The sequence below is a fragment of the Eleginops maclovinus genome, chromosome 11 (genome assembly GCF_036324505.1).
Source record: "Eleginops maclovinus isolate JMC-PN-2008 ecotype Puerto Natales chromosome 11, JC_Emac_rtc_rv5, whole genome shotgun sequence".
Lineage (NCBI taxonomy): Eukaryota > Metazoa > Chordata > Actinopteri > Perciformes > Eleginopidae > Eleginops > Eleginops maclovinus.
The window spans coordinates 8867042-8891973 of record NC_086359.1 but is presented as its reverse complement, the minus strand read 5'-3'; the positions used below and the strand labels follow the sequence as shown (position 1 = coordinate 8891973).

At 41.1% G+C, this 24932-nt stretch overlaps 1 protein-coding gene across 1 annotated transcript; it reads left to right on the top strand.

Moving 5' to 3' along the window:
* The first annotated feature begins 480 nt into the window (after positions 1–480).
* Positions 481–24653, top strand: capn1 (calpain 1). Its single transcript, XM_063896031.1, is given in 21 exon segments — positions 481–665; positions 3734–4449; positions 6045–6114; positions 9246–9364; positions 14843–14976; positions 16180–16348; positions 17617–17700; positions 18255–18340; positions 19068–19142; positions 19381–19541; positions 19716–19886; positions 20129–20366; positions 20873–20912; positions 20996–21061; positions 21140–21197; positions 21284–21348; positions 21503–21571; positions 21738–21816; positions 21949–22065; positions 22466–22524; positions 22622–24653. Coding segments are annotated over 20 exon segments (2142 nt in total). The 5' UTR covers positions 481–665; positions 3734–4194; the 3' UTR covers positions 22649–24653.
* Positions 24654–24932: the final 279 nt, after the last annotated feature.

The following is a 24932-nucleotide window of genomic DNA, read 5'->3' as shown; positions in this document are numbered from 1 at the left end:
TTCCTTTTGACTTATGATAATATAATAACGAACTAATTAAATAAAACCTTCTGTTGTATTTCTAAGGAACATTTTTAAGTTCATGTAGTCACAAGCAACCCTATCAAAACAACTTTAAAAATGGTTTGATTTAAGAATGTATAATACATCATTAGGCGATGCTACAGTCTAATTAATTTTGTGAAATAAAAGGCAATATGTTTTCTCTAAAATGAAGGCTAAAGGACAATCAGAAGTTATATTTAAGTATAGTGTGTCACATTCAAGCACTGAATGAGGGGAGGTTTCCAGGCACAACACTGTTTTTTTTTTATTGTTAAAACTTGATCTAGTTTCAATGTTGTTACCTCCAGTGAGTTACTATTCAACCCGGCAACAATGTACAGCTTTAGGCAGAAATCAGCAACGAATCAACTTCATGAAAGCTGCGAGAATAAAGCCCTCCTCTTCGGTGTAGGGTGGTTTACGACTAGCTGGCATTGCGCAGACGCAGTGTGAAGTTTGTACATTTGCTGGTATAGATAAAGGAGAAGCAGGGCGTTTCTAAAAAAATATGCTATGTACGAGAGCAGAGGAGGGGTAAAGCCCACACTAAACATGGAAGGAAAACCAAGTTACATTTTGAATGTCTAAATAACTGGCTTTTTAAGGACACGTCCACCAAGGTAAATATAAAAATCCTTCATCCACTGCGATTTGTGTCGCGTTGCAGGAACCCATGTTAAAATGCTTTTGAAATAGCCTGAACTTTTAGAAAAAAACCTATGGGGAGATCTTAAAGTTTGTGATGTGAAAACTGTTACCACCCATGTAAAGCAAACCCCTCACACGCAGGTACAACTTTTGCGAATACAGAAAGCGGTGATATGTGCCGATGCTGCGCGTTTAGTTGAGCGAAATGTATGGTTTTCTGCTCACTGTATGCGGAGACGATCTTTGAGTTGAGGTGAAGCGAAAAAAGGTCGAACAGCTGTTCTTGTTGGTCAACTTGAGAAAGTTGCAATCCGACAGCTGGACACTGTCTGTCTCTCCTCTCAGGGACCACACCTACCATCATACTTGCTCTGTGTGAGCCAAGCAGGAGTATAAACGGTCTGATATCCACTATAATTACACCACTCAAAATAGTATTTGGACACCTGGTATTTAAATGTATTTGAGGTCAATCTCTACTTCCTACTTTGATAAAGATCACTCCAAGAGTCAGCATTTTTCTCCCCTGCTGTTGACACTGTTTGTGTCTAGTTGCTCTGCGGGTCTTTTTTCCCCATAGCTTGAAACAAACACTTTTGGTATTTAATTTCACAGTGCTAGGAATATGAACTCTGCGTGCAGAAATACACCAGAGAGGGAGGTCAGAAATGCTTACTCACAACATAAACACTGGAACTCACACACACCCTCAGGCATTAGTTGCAAGCAGCATGTATTTAACCACTCTGAGTTCATGTGTGTGTTGTGTGGATGCAACCACATTGGACAGCAGAAAAGCAGTAGTGACATACTGTATACAGTATTGACGTTTGTATTGGTCTACACATCCTTGTGGGACCTCTGGTAAACTCACGTGGCCCCTGTGTGTCCATCATCCTGCATATCTTTCCATTTAAAGCTGCATATCTTTTATCAAATAGCCTAATAACAGCTAATAATAACACTTATACCTATTATGTAACCTAATGCAATACATAGCTTTGACATAATACACAAACAGACTATGTTATGGTTTGGGTGCACACATATTTACTCATCTATTTGAATAAGATCATGAAGAGTCTTGAATATTTTTCTGTACTGGAATTGTGTTGTGTGACTGTAGCTGCTGGCTTCTCTTTGTGTCTGGAGTCTCCTGCTTGTCATTTCTCATAGATGTCACTACCTGCACTGAGGTGGAGGATATCTGTGTGTGTGTGTGTGTGTGTGTGTGTGTGTGTGTGTGTGTGTGTGTGTGTGTGTGTGTGTGTGTGTGTGTGTGTGTGTGTGTGTGTGTGTGGGGGGGGGGGGGTATGGAAGTGTATTTCACATGCGAGGCTCAATTAAATATTCATTACAGCCAGATTGAACTAACGATGGGCAGAGTGCCCCCCGATCACACGCAACCGTGATGAAAAGCACCTAATGTTTGGGATGTACTTGGAATATTTTTACTTTGTTGTTTGTAATATCAGTTTGTTTCCTTTAATAACTGGCCGTAACTAAAAAGTACCCAGCATTAGGTATATTTGGTTTGAGTTCAAATTAGATTATGTTGGCTATTTGTGCTGAATATTTATGACAAAACATAACAAAACTCATACGGTGGTGTTGATATAAGATGAGAATTTATACAAAGAGTTAATGTTTTCCTTACTACTAATAGGTTGTACATTACTTTTACATTACCAATGCCAAATAGATTTTTAATAAACCTTCATTTAAGGAATAATGAGTCTGATAATATTAGTCAAGTGTTTGATTAAGAAATGTAATATCTGCAAACAAATTCAATGCTAATGTTAGCTTCCACTCCTCGGTTCTGCTAGTCGATTCTACAGTACTGCACATTTTGGTCTGTAACCAAAAATAATTGAGTTAAGTAGAAAATTCAAGTGACAGCAAAAGTATCTAGTTGTGGTTTAATAACAAATCTCATAGAAATGATATAAAAATACACTTTAATATATTTTGGAGTTGAAGTAGAAGTTAGCATAAGCAGTGCTTGTGCTCTAACTGCTAGCTAGCTACTGCTGCTGCTAGCCCTACTGTACTGCCTTGCAACAGTTAAAATAATTGTACTACTCCTGCTAGGGGAAGTAGTAGTTGTAGTACTTCCCTTTGCTAGCAGCAGCAGCAGCAGCAGGAATGGAAATTGTATTAAAATCACTTGTTATATAACTCTTAACAGTCTGCAAAATTGAACATCTAACTGTGATGTCGTAACCACATGTTCTGTTAGCAGGCACATTTTTCTCTCAGTGAAACAGATGTTTGTAATGGGTGTGGTGCACTGAGCAGTGAGAGCAATGGAGTTCCTCTGAGCCAATAAGAGCCACATTCTTATTTAGCTTCTGTAGTGTTGACAGGGGGCTGAGTCTTGAAACAGGAAGCGATGTTCGGCTTGAAAAGTTGCAGTAGTAAAAAAGAGACAGGGCTGAAATACGTTTGAAAAAAGTAGTGAAGTTAAAAATAAACCATCTGTTTCTGTGTGTTAGAAATAAAAAAAGTGACAGGAGGAGGCAAATCTAAGGAAACAAAGGAACTGAAATGAACTCTTGCAAAGCTCCAGTTCTGTCAAGAGCTTCCACAGTAATAATGACAGGACAGTTTACAGACCTCCTCCCCGTCTCTGCTTAATTAAAGAGTCGGAGAGAGCTTTTGCTTGTTCTGGGATAGTGCTGCCTTCATTGTTCATCAACATTCACACAAAGCGCACACTTTTTTAGCCCTGTGGCCATCCACCACTTTGTTCGTACACCTCTTCTGATTAAACATTTACTCTGATATGCATCTGACTGATACTGTGTACACATTCAGTGGCACACAGTCAAAGTAGCACGGCCCTGCCTATTGTGACTGATCCCTTTGGCATGTGAGTATAGTGGACTGAAAAGAAATAGACAGGGCTTGTTTCTCCTTCTAAACCCTGAATGCATGTATATACAGTACATATAGGGGTTGCTTTTGTCCAGGTAGAGCTATCTTTGGACTGTCATCTCTGCCTACTTTCTAACTTTCTAACATGTTACTTTTACAGTGTATCTGTTGGTGGGACCAGGAAGAACCGCTCCCCTGTTGACATCTTGTCGTGATTGGTTCTCACTGGGACGATCCGCCTTCGCCGTCTCTCTCCAGAGCCTGCAAAGCTTCTTCATTTTGAGCCCTTACACTCGTGATTGATATTGCATTCAAAGCACCCAGCTACAGCTTAACCACATGTACCGCAACCGAGCAGCAGCCTGGTCAATATTTCATAGCTTCCTAATGGCCACTAATGTTTCATTCTGATTTATGATCAAGCCTTGAAGCCATTACCAACTATATCAGATTTACATAAGCACTGTCGGGGGCTTTACAACTGAAACTGAAACAACTTAACTGAAGCTACACATTCAAGATTCACTAAACAAGAATTGAGATATCGTATTGTAGTTTCATACCTACAAACATCAGACAGAGAGTGACAGCCGACCCTACAGTTCCTGTCAAAAGCTCAGGATGGAGGAGCACATTATCGCGACCGGTATGGCCGCCAAGCTGAGGAGCCAGTGGGACCGTGATGAAGGTCTGGGACAGAATCACAAGGCCGTAAAGTTTCTGGGTCAGGACTACGAGAGTCTGAAGTCCCAGTGCCTCGAGGGCAGGAGGCTGTTTGAGGATGGTTTGTTCCCTTGTGCCACATCGTCTCTGGGATTCAACGAGCTTGGCCCCAGATCCGCCAAGACCTCCGGAGTCCGCTGGATGAGGCCCACGGTGAGAAAGGGGAGGGGTCTGGGTAATTCTGATGGAAATGTGTCATAGCTGGGATGTTTTTCATCAATCAGACTTTTTGGAGAGCTTTGTTTAGAGTGCATAGTGTTAATATGTCATGAAAGTTTGTGTGACAGCACTTCTGTCAAAACATGTCTCTAGTGTTTGGCTCGAAATACCAAACAGACCATGCATTGTAGCCATAAACCCCTCTGTTTCAGCCCATATCAAAAGGGCTGATTCCGTGTCTGTAGATTTAAATGCTAATGAGCTGCTGCTGCTGCTGCCACGCCATGATTAGTCAAAAAAAAACATGATGCTCTAGGAGGAGATTCAGGTGATCAGGTGGGTGGGTGTTACCTTTGTTGGTTATTGGCTAATAGTTGCACATTGTGACATCACAAAGTTGCCAAAATCTGATTAGCTCTTTTCAGACAGGTTTTTATATGAATGGATCAGGACAAAAAGAAAGAGGATCTTTTTTCCTTAAACTTTCAGAATGTCTTAACACAGAGGGGACAAATATTTATGTATAAAAGACATGATTTTGCATATTAGGTGACAAAATAAACCCTACGATCGCTAAATCTTGAACATTTTAGATCGAATTTTTACTTGTTGGGCACCCCCTTGCTTATCGACCATTTTTGTATTATTTCGGAAATGTATCCTTTACTTTAAAAGTTTCCCAGAAAGCTAAACTATCTTTATACGTGATGACTTCATAAAACCCCTCAGACATTGACTTATAGGTCTGGCAGTGAGCAGACAACTCAAGCTTTTTAATTACCTGCCATATTATTTTTTCATCATCCCAAGCAGCCCTTCCTCTGCTTGAATTTCATCTGTTGCTTGGCAACAAAACTTTCTGCCCGGGATGATTGGTCCATATAATTTTAATGTTCCCTGCAACACCAGTCAGGAGTGTGTCGGAGAGCTTTCTTACTCTTCTTCCTGCTTTTCATTGGTCCAAGTATCTCCACAAACCTCCAATCCTTCCCTGCTTGGTTGTATCTACCCCCCAGAACAAAGTGAAACTGACTTCATTATGTGTTATCACGGCGGCCCTGAAGAGACCCATTACTGTTCGATTTGCACGTACCGTGACAGGTCGCTGCTGTAATAGAGCAGAGAAACGAGTCGTGATCTCAGGGGGTCGTGTTAGCTCCTCTTGCTGCTTCTATTTGAGTGTGAGAGCCGCTGTGTGCTGCGTGTAGACCACTAGTGTGTTATCGTGTGTCCTGCTGTGAATCTAATGCTGGTTCTTTCGATAAAGTACGGATGTTTTATAATGCAGGAGCCCAGCCGGCACAACAGGATCTTTAATATTTACGCTGCGCAAGAGGGTACATGGTGTTCCCATTTCCCCCTAAATCTGTGCTCTGATTGAACCTGAAAAGGAGAACTTTAGGGGATGGGTAGGATTTTTTTGCAGAGGGGTGACATGGGGTACTTATTTATAGTCAGTGTTCCAAGTAGAGTAGATGGGGGTTTGCACGCTCTTACTTTGGAGAACTAGAAAGGAGTACTAGCAGGAAGTAAAATGGGTATCCACAAGCAATCATTTATTTGTTTGTTTGTGTTTGTATTTTAAACAGGAGTTCTGCAAGTGCCCCGAGTTCATCGTAGATGGAGCCACTCGCACAGACATCTGTCAGGGATCTCTGGGTGAGTCCAACGGCGAGGGTTCCCATCTGTTTCACTCTTAACTACGGCCTGATCCAGCTATTATAGGTCAGGAGAGGAGAGAGAGAAAGGTTATTTAATCTTCCAGTAAGTGAGAAATGCTGATTAAAGCCAGAAGAGACAGGTGATTGAATAAAGTGAGACTGGTATACATACGTTTGAAATCATACATTATATTTTTTTATTCAAATTGTTTTACAGCTTCTTTTTTGTTGCACTTTTACATTTTTGGGGATATTTATTTTTACATTTTTTTCCTTTTTAAACACTTTTATTTGACATACTGTTAGTGTTTTTTTTCCACATTTGCTTTTATATTTTTAGTTTATACTTGTATTTGTGACATTGCCACTTGTTATTGTTCTCTCCAGAGTCACAGAATAACATATATAACTGTTTTAACTGATCAAGTAGCACCACTTAACCATCTTAATGTGTACAAATGATGTAATTCACCTTCAAATATTGTAAATCATGATCATTTAGTCAAGAGTTAAGACCATCAATACACCTAGAATATTATTTATCAGCTCCAAATGCATCCGTGTCAAGAACCCTCCTTCCATGTAAGACCCATAGGACCGCGCCCGTGAGGATTAAAGCATGAGTGATGAGAGGCAGCGGAGCAAACTGAATGTGAGTGTCAGGTGGAGATGGACAGCCTGAAGGAGAGAGAAACGAAGGAGCGTTAACAGTTCATAGCCTGAGATGTTTCCTGCTCGACACAAGAGCTGCATCTATAATTCATGCTTTGTTTCTCTGCCGCACATCTGTAAACAAGCCCGTCCCCGCCTCTCTGTTTTGAGTGCAGGAAGTGACATACCCCCCTCCCCTAGCTCTCAGAGGAGCGGCTGAATTGCAAAACAATAACCCCAAAAATGTTGAGCCGGAAAACACGATGGTTCACTTTGTTTTACAGCCATGACGGAGAAATCTCTATCTCCATCCGTTAGCTGAGCCGCCAGCCGCTGTCAGGGGATTATACACTGCCCGGGCAAAAGAAAGGTCACAAGCCTGTGGGGGGGCAGTGCTATGACCTGGGGTTGCTGCAGTTGGTCTGGTCTAGGTTCAGCAATGTGCCCAAAGAATGAGGTCAGCTGACTATCTGAGTATACTGAAGGACCAGGTTATTCCATCAATGGATTTTTTCTTCCCTGATGGCACGGGCATGTTCCAAGAGGACAATGCCAGGATCCATCGGGCTCAGATTGTGAAAGAGTGGTTCAGGAAGCATGAGACATCCTTTTCACACATGGATTGGCCCCCACAGAGTCCAGACCTGAACCCGATACCGAATATTTGGGATGTGCTGGAGAAGACTTTGCACAGTGGTCCGAATCTCCCGTCATCAATACAAGACCTCGGTGAAAAATAAATGCAACACAGAAGTAAATGTTGTGACGTTGCAGAAACCTGTGGAAACGATGCCACAGCGAATGCGTGCCGTAATCAAAGCTAACGGCGGTCCAACCAATATGAGTGTGACCTTTTTTCTGGCCGGGCAGTGTGTGATGGGTAACAGTGTGAATACAGCGCCTATTTTTATTACTTTTCATATGAAAGTCCTGTGTATCATTAACCAGCAGTAGTAGGTACAGTTAACGATAGCTATAATGAAACCGAAAGCTGCAGGGTGAGTCACAACCTTTTAGAAAACATGAGAATACACCAATCAAAATGTGAAGCCACTCTCAAATATCCACAGCAAAGACCTCTGTTTTAGTTTTTCTAACTAACTAATCCGACTAATCATATTTACTCATTTTTTTACATCATTTTACTTTACTGAATTTTATTTTAAGCTTCTTCATTTTTCTACTCTGCTGCACTTCAGAGGCAATATTCTTCTACTTCTTACTCCACTAAATGTATTTAACAGTCTATACTTTCTATATACATGATATGCTGATATAATAGGAGGCAGCACTTCAATATTAATCATGTCTTTAACATTAAATTAGCCCCTTATTGTCAAACTACCAGATTCAAATGCTTGTCCATGTGATACAGACAGGGTATTGTAATATTCTTTAACAATATAATGCTTTGAAAGAGCCTTTTTGCATCCTTTTTACTATTGATCTACAATGAGCAGATAATACTTCTGTACTTTATGTAACTGGAATGGGCCATTAGGCAGACAGAGTACTTTTACTGCCCTGTACTGTATTGTATTTCTATTTTTACTTAAGTACAGGATTTGGGTACTTCAAACACCTCTGAAACTGTCTCAGCTCACATGTGTAAAAGCACGTTGGTATATAAACAACATCAGGCGGGGTGTTCCTGGCCTTAGCAGAGAGACTTGTGCAACCCCGTAACCGAGGCTTTATGTCCTGGTAACAGCACTGGTGACTTATTGTGGAGCTGTGGTAGTTTTATGCCCCTCTCCTAATGGAAACAAGTGCCTCTCCCATTGCCCGGAGGACTCCGCTTGTTCAAACAGAGTTCAAGGCTCTTCTCTCTACTGGGAAAATTCCAGTTTCACATGGTCTTCCCTGAGCCTCGTGTGCATACCAGCTTTATCTCAGCTCTCTGCTAATATTGGAACAGATGAGGAGAGTCTGTTCAGTTTGAAATGATCAGAGGTGGAAGAAGTTCTTTTCACTTAAGTAGAAGTTGCAATACTCATTGGTAAACATACTCAACAAAAGTATCTAACAAAAATGTAACCGAACTGAAAGTACAAAAGCATTGGCATTAAGTTATACTTAAAGTACCAAAAGTAATAGTACTTGTTATGCCTTACTGCCCATTTCAGATCATATACTGTCAAATGTATTAGTGGATTTATATTTGTATGAGCTGTTAATCTAAATCTGTAAACCAACTCTTCACTAAAGTTGTAAAATGAATTTATTGGTGTAAAAAGTACATCATTGGCCATGTAATGTCATTAAGCATAAAATGGAAATACTCTGGTAAAGTACAAGTACCTCAAAATTGTATTAGATGCAGGTCATGAGTAAATGTACTTTATTATATTAGAAAAGTAGTACAAGTGTCGGAAACCTGCTTCACATAAATAACCTGCCGTCATCCCACGCTTGGATGTATTAGGGTAGTTTTTTGTTCTGCTAGTTCAGGGTAATAAAAACTGTCTGTATCCTCAGGCGACTGCTGGCTGCTGGCGGCCATTGCCTCGCTGACGCTGAACGACAACCTGCTCCACCGAGTGGTTCCTCACGGACAGGGCTTCCAGCAGGGATACGCTGGCGTCTTTCACTTCCAGGTGACAGCAGCTTCACTTCCTGCTTCTAAACACACAATACAACAAAATATACAAACCTTTTTTCATGGACCCCTAAGGACGTTCACATCATAAGTGAAATCCTGCAATTGTGCGTCTGCCTGGACATTTAGATTAATGAGCCAGTTGTTCTGTCAGCTTTCTTAATTGTGGGTTTCTGCCCCGGCTCTTTCCTGTTGGGTCATTTCCTGTTTCCTGCACTGCTGGTTGTTCAAACTGTTGTTGTGAAATCGTTTTATTCTGGTGTATCTTCTCACATTTTAGTTTGTAGTTTTATTTTACTTCCCATAGGAGGCAGAGTAATGTTGCGTTCAGGTGCCAAAATACTTCTCGATAGTTACAGTCTTCCGGCCCACTCGTTGCTCGTGTGAACGATGTTGTTGTTGTTCTCTCGCGGTGAGGAGATGCATGTAGTCATTTCTCTTTTGAAACCGAGACACAGGGAGATCCCCGATGCTGGCTTTCAATTTCATTCACCTTATTTTGTGTCTGAAATGCTGCTGAAATGATAAGCGATAAATGGACTATAAGACTAAATGTACTGCTCTTTCTTTAATGAGGAATTCCTGCTAATATCTGTCTTATTTATTGCTAAACTGAATCCTTCTGGGTATTACACTAAATAGATGTTTGCAGAATGGCACCTAGACCACACTATAAAGTGATTTGTGGTATATGGATGTTAAAAACAAGGGAATAATCTGCAGCGGGAGTCATAGAAATGTGTAAAACCAGTCAGTCAGGATGGGTTTACCTCTTTTTTTCTCCCCAAGTATTTCCCAGAGAAAACAAGGATTTGAAACAGGATTTCTTTCTCATACTAATCTCCTCTCATTTGCTTGTTAAACCTCAATGAATCATACCAGATAACTGACTTCTCAGATCCACACCCAGTCGGTCGGTTAGTCAATAACCCTGGTAGGATTTGAGTCACACAGATTTAAACACACTCTCCTATTTCCTTATCACTTACCAAAAGAAGATGGTATCAGTCCTAACAGTATCACATCTACTTCCTGAAGGATCAGTTTTATTATTTTCTTCTATGTCTACGGCGTGAGCCTCTGGCAGACTACAGGGCCTTATCAGCTGGACTTTGCTTTGTACACAAAATACTCCAGACACACACATGAACACCCGACACTTGCAAATTTGAGACAAATCATTAGCTGCTGCACAAAGCATTCATGCAGTCCGGTCGGAGATAGGGAAATATGTGTGGTGTAAAGTCAGGAGAAGCTCAATTTGAATGTAGTATAAATTACAACCAAAATGGATGCAATAGAAAAGTAGTTCCATGATCCGAACATAAGAACAGTTAATGTTACGACATGATCCATGAAGCAGCTCCAGTGGACTCCTTTGTTTACTTCCGTAACATATTGACACTAAGGAACACTAGCGCTCCAATGATGGTGATAAGCTAAAGGGTTGGGACGTCTCTAAGCGGTTGAGCAATCACAACAGAGCCGGCCAGCTAACCAATCAGAGCAGACTGGGCTCTGGTTTCAGACAGAGGGTGAAAAGAGGTGGAAACATGTCACAGTATAAGCACAAAATACAAATATGAACCTGAATAGGGCCCCTTTTAAATGTTTTCAGTCTTGTACAAAGCCCAAAGCTTTCATTAATTGAAAGTAGCGTCAATGATATCCCTAAAGTCAAGATGTTGCTGCTCTTCTTTATATGATGGCCAATCCTTTTAGTCTTTGAATGTAACATTATCGGTTGGATACTAAAGCAAATAACTCCTTTGCCTTTTAACGATGATCAGCTCTTTGCTACAGAGTAAACATACATTTCATCACTTCAGTTTATGACACGATACTTCTTTAGCTAATGAACAAATTCCCTTCGAGTTGGCTGCCCTCTCTTTGATGCAGATAGAATTTGTCAGCCTGCCAAGCGCTGACATGAGAGAGACAGAACAAGGAAGTGAAACAGAGAGAAGAGGGGGAGCTCTCATACATGGACACAAACATCCACACACACACACACACACACACACACACACACACACACACACACACACACACATACACTGAAACACAGGATTGCTTGTGCTAGCCTCATTGCTCAGTCATGGAACTTCTTGAGACTGTATTTCCTAAATTTCAGCTCCGAGGCTGCTGCGCTGACTCATCTAGCATTGGTGGATCAAAAAAGTACCATCTCACACACGCACACACACACACACACACACACACACACGCACAGCTCCCATTTCCACATGTCTGCTGGGGTGTCTCAATTACTGCAAAGTCAGCCCGGGGGAAAGCAGAATATTTGGCCCATTATCCTCCGAATTCTTCCAGCGAGTATAGCCATACTTGTTCTCTCTGCTAGGACGAGTGGAAATAATACTTTAATTTGCTCTGAAGGCTTGTAAATACATGCATGTGGTTAATGTACATTCATGAAATAGCTTGTGAAAAGCTTTCCATTTGGTAACAAGTTGCCCTACTTTCATCGCTTCTGTTGTGCCTGAATTGGTTTTTGTTTTAGCCTCTGTGTTTACGTCGCAGCCAAGAAGTATTTTCATGCTTTCCTTTTTCCATAACTTGCAGTTTTCTTCAAGCATGTTTCCATTCTCTGTGCTTTTGAGTCTTCCAGGGATCTCCCTTTGTAACGGCACGGATCCTTTAAGCCTGTGGATTAATTTCCCCAGACCTAGATGAGTCATCCCAAAATGTAATTACGAGGGCTGCTGGCAGTGTGAATTTTAGTTGAAGTAGGACGGAAAATGGAGGAAGTCTGTGCGAAGGAGGCAAAACAAAAGGAGGGGAAATAAATTATAAACTAGGCAATCTCAGTCGCAAACAAATGAAACAGAACTGGGGCAGAATCTTTTATCATATTCTTATTATAGCGCACATTTCGCACAGAAGTCTGCACCTTTAATTGAATTCTGTTTAGGATTCATCATGCTCTAAGGCTGCAAGTTATGACACGTATGTGGAAGTTAATTTCCCCAGTGAGGCTGGGAGATAAATGCTCAGCAATGTCACTGTGACAGAGTGATAAAGTGTGTGTGTGTGTGTGTGTGTGTGTGTGTGTGTGTGTGTGTGTGTGTGTGTGTGTGTGTGTGTGTGTGTGTGTGTGTGTGCATTGTGTTGTCGTCAGTCAGCCGTGTTGTGTCACAGCTCCTCCCAAAGGAGGGTTCAGCCCTGCAGAGCATGCACAATTCCTCCATCTATCTGTCCATGTTGCTGCTGTACACACACATGCTGACATGAACCACAATCTATGAACACATATGCATGCACACACACTCCAGCTGTGGCTTTTACGTGCCAAATGACAAGCGTGCAACTTCCTTCCCCCCCTTTTTTTTCTCTGTCACACAAACCTAATTATGTTGACAAAGACATATTTCTTTCATCACACTGAAACAGGCGTATCGCGCGCAGGCCCAGGGGCAAAAGAGCTCATAAAATGCCTCTATAATCATCCCAGAACGACCTCAAAGAGACGCTTAATGGCTTAAAATAGCAAAACAACCAAAAATATACTCTTAATCTATGCAAACCATCAAAAATGACTTAGAAGAAATATAAAAACACACAAACCAACGACAATGAGATGCTAAACAACTCGAAATAGATGCAAAACAATCCCGCAAATAACAAACACCCACACACACACACACTGAGGTCAGACAATATTATATACAATGCTATTGTCAGTGTTCCTTTTGTGTCCTTGTGCAGTTCCGATCAAGATATACAAACACCAATATGACCATAGTTACACAATATCAAAACACCTTCAAACATTCAAATCTTGGTTTCACATTACACTGATTTTTTTGGTTTAGCAACACCAGAGTGTAAAATGGTTATTTCTGCCTGTTGTGTTTAAAGGAGGGACTCTTTTGGAGGGCAGAAGTTGGTATTCTCTGTTTAAAACGTGCCAGAAGTCAATCGGAAGATATTGTAAGCAAGTCTGAGCGTGCACAGGTTGTCAGTTGCTTAAAGGCAGCGTGACATGTGGCCAAAAGTGTTTGCAGAAAAATGGATTGGATATAAGGTTTAGTTTAAGGTTTCATCTATAGGCTGATTATCCAGGTTTTACTGCAGTTTTTAAGTAAATGCTTTATCTTCTTACTAATCATGTGGAGTCTGTGAAACAGTGGCTTCTATTACAACACCCAGGTTTTTGTATGAATAGACTTCACAGAGTACATACAGAATGTATATGTTGTTGGCCTCTTCTGCCCTCTGCTGGTTCACAGCCACACAGCAATCTTCTAATCGACTTCTGAAAACATTTCCGAGAAACTAACCTCCCTTTTTCAACGCCCTGTTTTTCTCATTATTACACAAAAGAAACAGCCCAGTGATGTTCAGGAGGAGATTTCTTAGAAATTCTGGAGCTGCTTTTGAGGTTTCAACTGAGACTAACCGGTCAAACTCCAGCACCATCACTGATCCTTTAAATATCTCCAAACCAGTCCTGCAAGCAATCATCAGTTTACGAGCCAAAGCAGCTGGGATTTGCTGCACATGAAGATGAAGATTCAACTTTATTGTCATTGCACAGAGTACAAGTACTAGGACAACGAAATGCGGTCTCTGCATTTGACCCATCCTAGTGTTAGGAGCAGTGGGCAGTTATGTACGGCGCCCGGGGAGCAGTGTAGGTAACCAGTGTCTTGCTCAGGGACACCACGGTGGCACTTGGTCTTTCGGGGACTTGAACTGGTGACCTTCCAGTTCCCAGGCCAAGCCCCTATGGACTTCGCCACCACCGCCCACATGGTTTACCTTTTAGTATACCCAGTCTTGTGGCGAGCCTACATTCTGAAGATGATGAATGAGGAGACAAAGAAAGTGTTGCAATGCAGCAGGTGAGCTGAGGTTAATGGCTGAGCTTTCAGAGGACTTTCTGGGAATTGTTTTCCCTCTTTATGTTTTATTACCACGTGGCTGTGTGCCTGTTGGCCAGCAGGGAGCCGGAAAGCTAACACAACATCAGAAATTACTCCTGAAACAAAGCATTTGATGGCTTTCAAACATGAATGGAAATCTGCATATAAAGTTCCTGTTGTAACGAGCGACCTCGTTCCTGTAAAGCTCAGACTCATCTCTCTGTGTGCCGGATGTTCTGGTGCATCAAGGTGTGATTTACATTCTGGAAATGCGACCGGGCTTCAAATAGACGCCTTCTAGTTTAGACTACATCTACACTTACGCTGCTATGCTTCAAAATCAACCTTTTACCTTCCCCTTTGCCCACTTGAACTGAGAAAATCCCTGAAATGGATGAGTGTTTGACTCCAGTTTAGCTTTTAATGTAGTTTTTCTGAAGAGCTTATTGAGAAACTAGTTGTACTTGCAGTAAATCCTCCTGTTCTCTTTATTCCAACATTATTAAAGGAAAGTACATTTACTGAAGAACCGCTTTAAGGTAGATTTCTGTCTTAAAAAAGCTAAATACAAATGCATGTGTGTCGTGCAGTTCTGGCAGTTTGGCGAGTGGGTGGAGGTGGTGATCGACGACCGGCTGCCTGTGAAGGATGGGAAGCTGCTGTTTGTCCACTCAGCAGAGGGGACCGAGTTCTGGAGCGCACTGCTGGAGAAGGCCTACGCAAAGTAAGACTTGAAGGACATAATGAACTGATTCATGCTGTTTTAATGCCCCTATATACATCTAAAACTTTTGGATTTTCCGAATATTTCTTCAAAATTATCATTTTTTTCCTAAAATATCAGATTTTTCCCAAAAATTCTGAATTGTGTTCAAATTTGTGACTTTTTTTTCAAGTTTCGACTTTTAAAAATGTCTGATTCTGTTTTCGAAAATCCCCTTTTCTTAAAAACCTGATATTTTTTTGCAAATTTCCTCAAGTTTCACTCACACAGTCAACATTTTTCTGAATGTTCTAGTTTATTTTACAGCCTGTAAGTATGTAAATCCTGCATTATATAAACAGACCTCATCTGCTCAAGTTCCAGTGACGGTCTTTCACTCTGAGTCAGACGATCACAAGTTACCACACAGCAATCTTCTAATCTCCTTGTGAAAACTTTTCAGAGAAACTAACCTCTCCTTTATTTACCTTTATCACCTGCTGCAATTCAACGCCCTGTTTGTCTCATTATTACACAAAAGAAATAAACGAGTGATGTTCAGGAGATTTCTTAGAAGTTCTGGAGTTCACTGAATGCTTTTGAGGTTTCAACTAAGACTAACCGGTCAAACTCAAGGACAATCACTGATCATTTAAATATCTCCAAACCAGTCCTGCAAGCAAATCTCAGTGTCAGTCTTTCACTCTCAGTCGGACGATCACAAGTTAAGGCCTGTTGAAGACCGTAGTTTGTGGCACAACTTTGTACAGCCTGTCGTGGGAGAGTTCAAGGATGTCGAAACTGCACGCACAAACACTTAAAGCCCTTAAGGAGCTATTGAACAACGTGAGACAGCAGCTGCTCTGGTGCACAGCTGCCGTCTCAGTGGTAAATGTGGTTAGCTGCTAAAGTGAATCACAGCATTGTTTGAGTAAGCGTCAGTGTGCCAAGTGAAGGGGGCTTCCCAATTAAAGAGCAGAGAAGAAACGGGAAGAGTGTGACGTAAAAGCAGGATTTATGCATTGTTATATTTGCTCTGTTCTGTATGTAGGTATATATACGGTAGGGTCGCACAGTGTGGAGCAGCGAGTGTTTATTAACTTTTCTCTGTAGCAACCATCCGATCTATAGAGTCCATTTAAGGCCTGCAAGTATATCTGATATTTCCATTTGTACTATATTTGAAAGACTTGTAATCCTCATTAACCTCCTGTTGTTTCCCAGGTTGAACGGCTGTTATGAAGCTCTGTCAGGGGGCAGCACGTCCGAAGGCTTTGAGGACTTTACGGGCGGCGTGACGGAGATGTTCGAGCTGAGTAAAGCCCCCCGCGACCTGTACGGCATCATCAGCAGGGCCATAGAAAGAGGCTCGCTGCTGGGCTGCTCCATAGACGTCAGTACTGCAACTTTCATGCATCAGCTTTGAAGTTATGTCCAGTGTTTTTGCTGAGCTAAGCTAATGGTGCGAGCCTTATATTTACCATGTATACATGGGAGTGGTATCAATCACCTTCAGGAAGACAAAGCAAATAAGCATTTACCCAAAATGTCCAACTATTCCTTTAACTTCCTTGGGATTGACAGCTAAAAAATAACCTTTTTCTCAGTGCTCCTCACAGAGATCAACACATTTTCCTAACTTCCACTGACTTTTTGTTTTAAAATTACACCTAAATTATTATCCTCAAAGCGATATGATACAGTACTGGAGTTAATAGCTTAATCAATTCATTAAAAAACTCATTTAATGTAGTAATAGTACCAAAAAGGTAATACTCAAATGTGAAGATATTCCAGCTTTTCCTGTTTGGATTATCAAACGTCTTATTAATTTATCTGTACTTTTTATTGAATTGTAAAAGACATTTCAGGGGGTGTTTTATACCAAATAATTAGAGAAAATACAATCATTATCAATAGTTTTAATAATGAAAACACTCAGTTGGAGTGCCAGGAGAGGGCAGTGAAGATATAGAAGCTGATGGTAAAGACGGGCATGAGTCAGCAGAACTGCCCGGACACGGGGTGTTTGCAGACAGAGGCGACTGAACTCCCTCTGTCTGGTTATAGGGCATTATTCTGTACTTGCCATGCTTCCCTGTGCGTCAAGTCTGGGTATAGGGAGGCCATTCTAGGTCACCTTGGAGTAAAAGACCAAAGTTGAAAAGCCTAAGAGCTTCTGTACAAGGGATGATGAAATATAGAGATTAACGACAACAAACAAAGACAGTTTCTTCGGTTTTAACACGACAAGGTTTCACAAATAGGGCAGGACGTCTCCTATAAGAGAAACTGCAGCTTTAACATTTACAGATTGCATTTATGACACCTTTTACATTGTAAATATTGAAGAAAACATATGTAATGACTCCCATTTGGCATGGAATCCATTTAAGGAGGTGATTGATATATGATATATGTGTATAACACACATTTATTGAACTTATTGTCTGCATGGCACTTACTTTAACTGACGAACATATCAATTAAATAAATATCCACTTGACTAAAGTTGGTTGACGTCGATAATGAGGTGAACGGGGTCATGGCGGTTAGTGTAAATGTCTCTAACTAGTCGCATGTGCAGCAGCAGTGTGCCGATACTTACTCCTGAGTGTAAATCATTTGAAGATGTCACTGACCGCGCTTTGGTCTCCTCAGATCACCAGCTCCATGGACAAAGAGGCCGTGACGTTCAAGAAGCTGGTGAAGGGACACGCCTACTCTGTGACCGGTGTGGACGAGGTGAGCAGATCTCCGAGGCAAAATAGCAGTATTTTGCTATAACCAAAACAGTAAAGAGTGAGAGAATAGTTACTTGTAATTCAATTAACTTGACTTAAAAACCTTTAAGGATGCTTTTCAGGCGAAAGGATTTAACCATTCAGTAGGTAATTTATAAGAAAAACTACTTCTGGCTCTCAAAACTGGGGAGTGGGACAGAATTAAAGTCATTTTTTGTCAGTAAAGTTAACTTAAAAACTGCATTTTTACTTCAGAAAAGCATGGTTTGAAACCCTAAAGCCTCATGGTTCCTTTTTGGTAGTAACGTTGCATCTCTTATGACATTGTCACATGATGAATACAACTTTTATAACCAGCATCAGTGCGTATTGGTACTATGTTAATTTGTTTCAAATGGTGGAGGGGATAGCTCCATTTGGTACGGTTTGTTAAACTGTGACATTTAATTTCAGAGATGTCGACAGTAGACACACAGAAAGACGTATGCAGGGCGTTCGTCTAAACCCCACGTGACCTAAGGTTGTGATGAAGTGCAAATGTCTTCTTGCCATCAGGTCGTTTACAGAGGAAATATGACCAAGTTGGTTCGCATCAGGAACCCCTGGGGGGAGGTGGAGTGGACCGGAGCCTGGAGCGACAAGTACGATGATTTTTACACAAACTTCATCCATATGTAGCCTTTAAATGGCAACCCATGATGAGAAGAACATCTACAGCTCCTAATCTCTTATAATGAGAGAAGTGTGAAGGGTTGAAATGTTTTCACTCCAATTAAATCTCTCACTTCTTAAAATGTACTCAATTTTGTTCACAGTTTGACAGTTTTCTGTGCCTCTCTTTAAGAGCCCCTCCCTAAAATATTCCAGTCTGCTAAATAAGCTTCTCAAGTGTCCTCAGTATTGAGAAAAAAAGTCAGAAATGGTTGGGATTTAAAAATTTGTATACTAATTACCAGAGGGGGGGCTTCTAAATCGGGCAGAGCTGGGCGTTAAGGGTAATTGACTTGGCAACCCCTCTGTCATTTTGACCAGGATGGTGTTAGGTTTTCCTCTCTAGTTTAAGCAAAAAAAAGCATCTTATTCTGGGCCAATTTTCAATTCTAAAGGGGGGATTCTAAATCTGGCAGAGCTGGTGTTATGACTGCTGGATTTGACAACCCCCCCCCTTGTTCTTATCTCTCCGAATCACACTGGTGATACATATAACCCAAAAAAGCATTTGACCCCATTTTCCCCGTCTACTATACCACGTTCGGTAACATTTGTTTTTGTTGATAAATAATGTCTGGATCTACAATAAAAGTGAGGAAACGTGCTGCCTTAGTTCTCCACTTCATGTACAGTTCTCTTTGTACTCTTTGTCCACAGCTCCAGAGAGTGGGACAGTGTGGATCGCTCCGTCAGAGGTCGGCTACAAAACCGCAGTGAGGACGGTGAATTCTGGTGAGTTCCCATCAGTTTACATGTAATCAAACACACATAATCAAACCATAGCTTGAATTCAGGGCCCACAGAGGAGTGTTGTTTCACAGCTGCTTCCCTCTGTCTGATGTATTGAGTCTGCAAACAGTCAATGTTGAAATGTCAGTGTTTTCGTCTGCGCTGAAACAAGCTCAGACTCTCGGACTTTGGGATGGAATAACAACCCTGTCCTAACAGTATGTTTATTTACGTCTGTCAGGATGTCGTTCAGTGACTTCCTGCGTGAGTTCACTCGTCTGGAGCTCTGCAACCTGACGGCTGATGCCCTGCAGAACAGCCAGCTGAAGAAATGGAGCTCGTCGCTTTATCAGGGCGAGTGGAGGAGGGGCAGCACGGCCGGAGGCTGCAGGAACTTCCCAGGTATGAAGTGTGGGCTAGAAAATGGATGGGAGGAATAAAAGGGCGGGAAACTGGAAGTAGAAATAAACTACGACATGGAAGGATGATGTATGATAGAAGATCTGTTTCAGTTTAAGGATCATAGGATTGATAGAAGAGTTTAACAGTCTGACTATTCCAACTCCTTCTTCCCAGCAACCTTTTGGCTCAACCCTCAGTTCAAGATTGCTCTGCAGCATCCCGACACTCCCGGCCAATCAGATTGCAGCTTCCTGGTCGGCCTCATGCAGAAGGACCGCAGGAAGAAACGGCGGGAGGGCAAAGACATGGAGACCATCGGGTTTGCCCTCTACGAGGTTAGCTGACGTCTCCCAATACATTTGTATAACTGTGTCAAATTAAAGCATTGTTTGTAGTTACAGTGTTAAGATTCAATCTTTTGTAGCTTTACTTCTATCTTTTGGATGTTTCTGATAATGACCATCATTGTATTATCTGTTTTCTACAGATTCCAAAAGAGGTAAGAGTTTCACTTCTTTCTCAATAAGCACATCCTAACAGTTGTCAAATGCTTTTGTCAAACAGAGACGTAAATGGTTTTATTGAAGGCATTATTAACTCTCCCCCCTCTCAGTTTAAGGGCAGCTCAGGCGTCCACCTGAAGCGAGACTTTTTCCTCACCCACGCCTCCAGCGCCCGCTCAGAGCTCTTCATCAACCTGAGGGAGGTCAGCTCGCGGTTGCAGCTGCCGGCCGGGGAGTACATCATTGTCCCCTCCACCTTCGAGCCGCACAATGAGGCCGACTTTGTCCTCAGAGTTTTCTCTGAGAAGCCCGCGGACTCAGAGTGAGTGACTGTGACAGAGTGGGAGGAGGCAGAGAAGATGCTATGGGCACGATATGACATTTTGGAGGAGAACATTTGTAAAAATAAGCAGCTATTCTTTAATTCCACAAGTGTACTGTCCATGTTATTAAGTAGTACCTTGAAAGGCAATGAATAGGATACACATGCAGCTCAAAACAACATAGAAAGAGTAAGAAACAACTTTTAAAATCGAAACATTTGGAGAGCCCTTCGCCAACGCCATTGGTGCATTCAAGTGCTCCTCAGGTGGTCACATTTCTCGAGTCTGTTTCCCTTCCATTATTCTGATAAAATCCACAATGTAGGGGATTCTCTGTTGCTCCATGCTACACATTTTCACCAAGTTACATGAACATTGATCAGTGGTTTTCTTCGTATTCCTGCTGACAGACAGACAACATGAGCTGAAAACTCAATCTCCTTAGCAAAGTAAGTTTGAAGATAAGTGTCTTAGTAACGTTGTATCCTTCTTGTCTCCATGTCAGGGAGCTTGATGATGAAGTAACAGCTGAGCTTCCAACAGAGGTGAGAGGATTCAGCGACTTAAAATGCGAAAAATGTGTGGAGAGAAACCAAAGTGTACTGAAAATGTTGTGTTTGTGTTTCAGGTCGAGCTGGACGAGAGCCAAATCGATGCCAGCTTCAAGAATCTCTTCAGACAGCTGGCGGGGGCGGTAAGGACGCTTTGACAAATGTGTCAGGGTAAAGCTTTGAGTTGTATTTCAATGATTTGACTGTATTTGCTCCAACAGGATATGGAGATCAGCCTCACAGAGCTGCAAACCATACTGAACAGGATCATCAGCAAACGTTAGTAACTCCTGCAACCACTCTGGAAATACTAGCTGTCTAATAATATGTCTAATGTCTTATACCTTTCTTAATTTGTCATGCAGATAAAGACCTGAAGACAGACGGCTTCACGAAAGAGGCCTGTCGCAGCATGATAAACCTCATGGACGTATCCTTGAAACGGCATCAAATATAACATTTTAAACGTTATAATGGATCATATTGAGCTTTCTCGGACCTGCATACAAAGTTTTATTAGTAATGATGAAGTTCCATTAAATCGACTGCTCAAGTTACCGTTGTTTCTTAACTTGTGGGCTCAGACGGACGGCAGTGGTAAGCTGGGCCTGACAGAGTTCCATGTCCTCTGGGAAAAGATTAAGCGATACCTGGTGAGATTAAACCTGGATCAGGCTTAATAATATTGATTCTTTTTCATGGTACCTGCGTCAGCCTGTTGTTTGTTTGGACATCAGGCGAGGGGGGGACTGTTTGTTGTTGTTGGCATGTCTAAATTCTTGTTTTTTTCCATTCTCCATTTTTCTGTTTCTCTGCCAGACCATCTTCAGGCAGTTTGACCTGGACAAATCTGGCACTATGAGCTCCTACGAGATGAGGATGGCTCTTGAATCTGCAGGTACTGTTCCTTTCTCATGAAGAGATAAGTAGTAACACAAAAGACAGAAGCAATTTTCGCTCTTCTGATGCTTTTGATTATTGTTCTGTAAAACATGGCCTCATTGTTTCTGTTTGTGTTTTTCTTCTTTAGGTTTTAAGCTGACCAACCAACTGTTCCAGCTGATCATCCTGCGTTACACCGAGGCCGACATGGCTGTGGACTTTGACAACTTTGTCACCTGTCTGGTCCGACTGGAGACCATGTTCAGTGAGTCCCATGACTGCACCACTTCAGTGTCATTAAAGGAACAGTTTACCTCAATTTACTTTGAAAAAGTCAAACCAAGATCAAATAATAGCATTTCTAATTGAACCTCCACCAATACCTCCAATGTTAACAAGGCTACCATAAATTGAAATGACTGGGAAAGTTAAGTAATGCAGAAATGACAGTATAAGGTCGCTAACGTTAGCCATCTATGCTATCAACAACTGACATGACATTCAAATGACATGCAGTAAATGTCTGTGTAACATGGTTTCATGCATAACAAAACACAACTCATAACATCACAATGAAATGAAATGCTTGTGTTACAATTAGGAAAAGAGTTTGATAATAGGAAGTAGGTAATTGTAAAATAAATGTTTTCTCTTTGTCTCTGCAGAAACCTTTCACACCATGGACACGGATAAAGATGGTCTCATGTCCCTTAACTTCACGCAGGTAGGGCCACACACACAAATGCTAGCTTTTCAATCTACTCACCATTTACCTTACAATGATCATCCCCTAATTCCCATGCTCTCTGTGTTCTCCGCAGTGGATTACCCTGACCATGTTTGCCTAGAGACGAGTGGACACCTCTGTAAACGTTGCTCTGCATCCCGCTGCAGCTCCAGGCCCAGTATGTTTGGTTTCAGAAGTGCCTTTTCTCCACCAGTTCTTCCTCTTGCGACGCTCTGACGCTAAAAGACCGTAAATCCATCTTTACAGTGCCTACATTGGACATGTGCCAAACCTTTATTTGCCACCTGCTTTGCCAACAGCGGGACGCTCAGTTCTTGTAGCCTGGCGGTCAACAACGCGGTCACACAGACGGCGGGCGAGAACGTTTAGCTGTGCAAACATTTCTTGCAGAAATAAACATATTGGTTTAATTTCAGTAGATGGAGACAAAATGTCCCTAATTTTAAATATTTAGTTTGGAAATAAAACACCATCTAACAATATATATCTTTTTTGAAGTTACACTCTTATCTCAGCTACGTGTTTAAGGACTTTTTAAAAGCTTGGTTGTAAAAAACAAACCTGATATAATTCATAAGGTAATTAAGTCGTAAAATAAGTTGATTAATTGAGGAAATAACACGGATGAATCAAAGCATTAAATGCACAAAAAACTAGAGGGAGGAAATGTGTATTCATTGAAAATAAGACATTTTAATTTAGCAGAAATTAGCTGTCAATTAGCATTTCCTTTTCTAACCTGGGTTGATTCTTCTTGGAAATAAAAATCTGTTTATATTCCCATTAAAATGTCTGGTTTGGTAATCCACATCAGCTGATTCAGTAAGCCAAAAACATAATGTGTGTTTCTGTCCCAACTGCCCTGAAACTCAACCAAAATGATTATTTTTGCACTTGGGAAATGTAAAGTTTATTAGTGGTTTCGATTTTAACAGTGTTTTTATCAAAAATGAGCAAATCAACAATTACATGATTTATACATTATGGGATACTTTAGTGGGGCTTTTTTTTAAATACAGATTTATGATTAAATCAATGTATTGAAGTGAAATCAATCCAGGGGCTAGTCCACCGAGAGTGAATGTCCCTGAAGTTAATCTGCAAAGCACTCCTGTTTATTTTTTTTAGAAAAACAATTCCAAGTTGAGCCGACTGTCAGTTTTTGCAATCTTTGTGCCCGATGTGAAGAGCTGCTTAGTGCGCTAGCTTCTTCTCCAGCCTACATATGAATGTGCAGAGTGTGTATCTCTACTCTGCCTCCGTCGCGATGTAGCCAGCGAGGCACTTTCCGTTTACATCTTTTGCCAAACCTTTGCTTTCACCTCAGCATCAAGAGTCCTCTCATGAGTCCTCACTGGGCCCTGCAGCGCGGAGACAACGTCAGTGTGCTGTAGCATAGAGAATGTGTTGAGCTCTATTTCTTAAATAATAATCCTGTTTAGATTTAAGGCATAATTATGCATGGCACTTTTTACTGGAAATCTTTTATATCATTGTTGGAAGTGGATGTTTTGGTGGTTTTAAAAGGGATGTGTCAGCATTGTTTTAATCTTGCCTTTGACGGGAACACATCAATACTTTGGGTGAAGGTGAACTATTATGCAAGATGCGTGGAAATGTTGTATGCATGCAGCGTGAAATGTGATATATTGTCTGCCTGCCTAGTTTCTGTTCAATGGGAGCAAGTGTTTTATTTGAAGGCTTGTAATTCCAAAATAATATGTCACTTTTGGGGAGAAAGAGGAGCTTTTTAAGTATGGAAGATTCTACAAGTTAAGTGTTTTTACTATCTTATCAGAGTGGTTTTCAAATGCCAAAATAGTTTGTTTTGCCAAATATTTCTGTGCTCCTGTAAGTGGAAGAACTTGAAACATTTAATCAAAGAAGTGACAACCAAACCCTTAAATTTGTGTAATACTCCGACAATGCCAGCATTCCTGTCTTCAGTTTTTGCAGCGTAATGCTTATGTAACATTACCTAGCGTTTACACTGGCGACATTCTGGGCCCTTTTGGACCCGAGCTTCATGCAATACATTGGCTTACTCTGTAGCGTCTCTGTAAAACTTCAGTACACACTTTGAAAATAAACATGGTATTTTATGAGTCTCTGGTTCAATATCCAAGTATTTTCCATATCTGAGTATCTATATTTGTACTCTGGAAAAACTGAAACTTTGACTTTAATTAAACGTATTAAGTCAAAAATATTTCGCTAAACTGTTTTAGGTTAGCATCGATATTAAGTTGGACATAATATTTTGTATTTTAACTTAATATTATTGCTTTTAACCGACCTAATACAGTTATGTGAAATGTATTGAATTAATACGTTAAATTAAAGTCAACGTTTTCAGTTTTAGTGAAAGATGAATGTATGAGGAG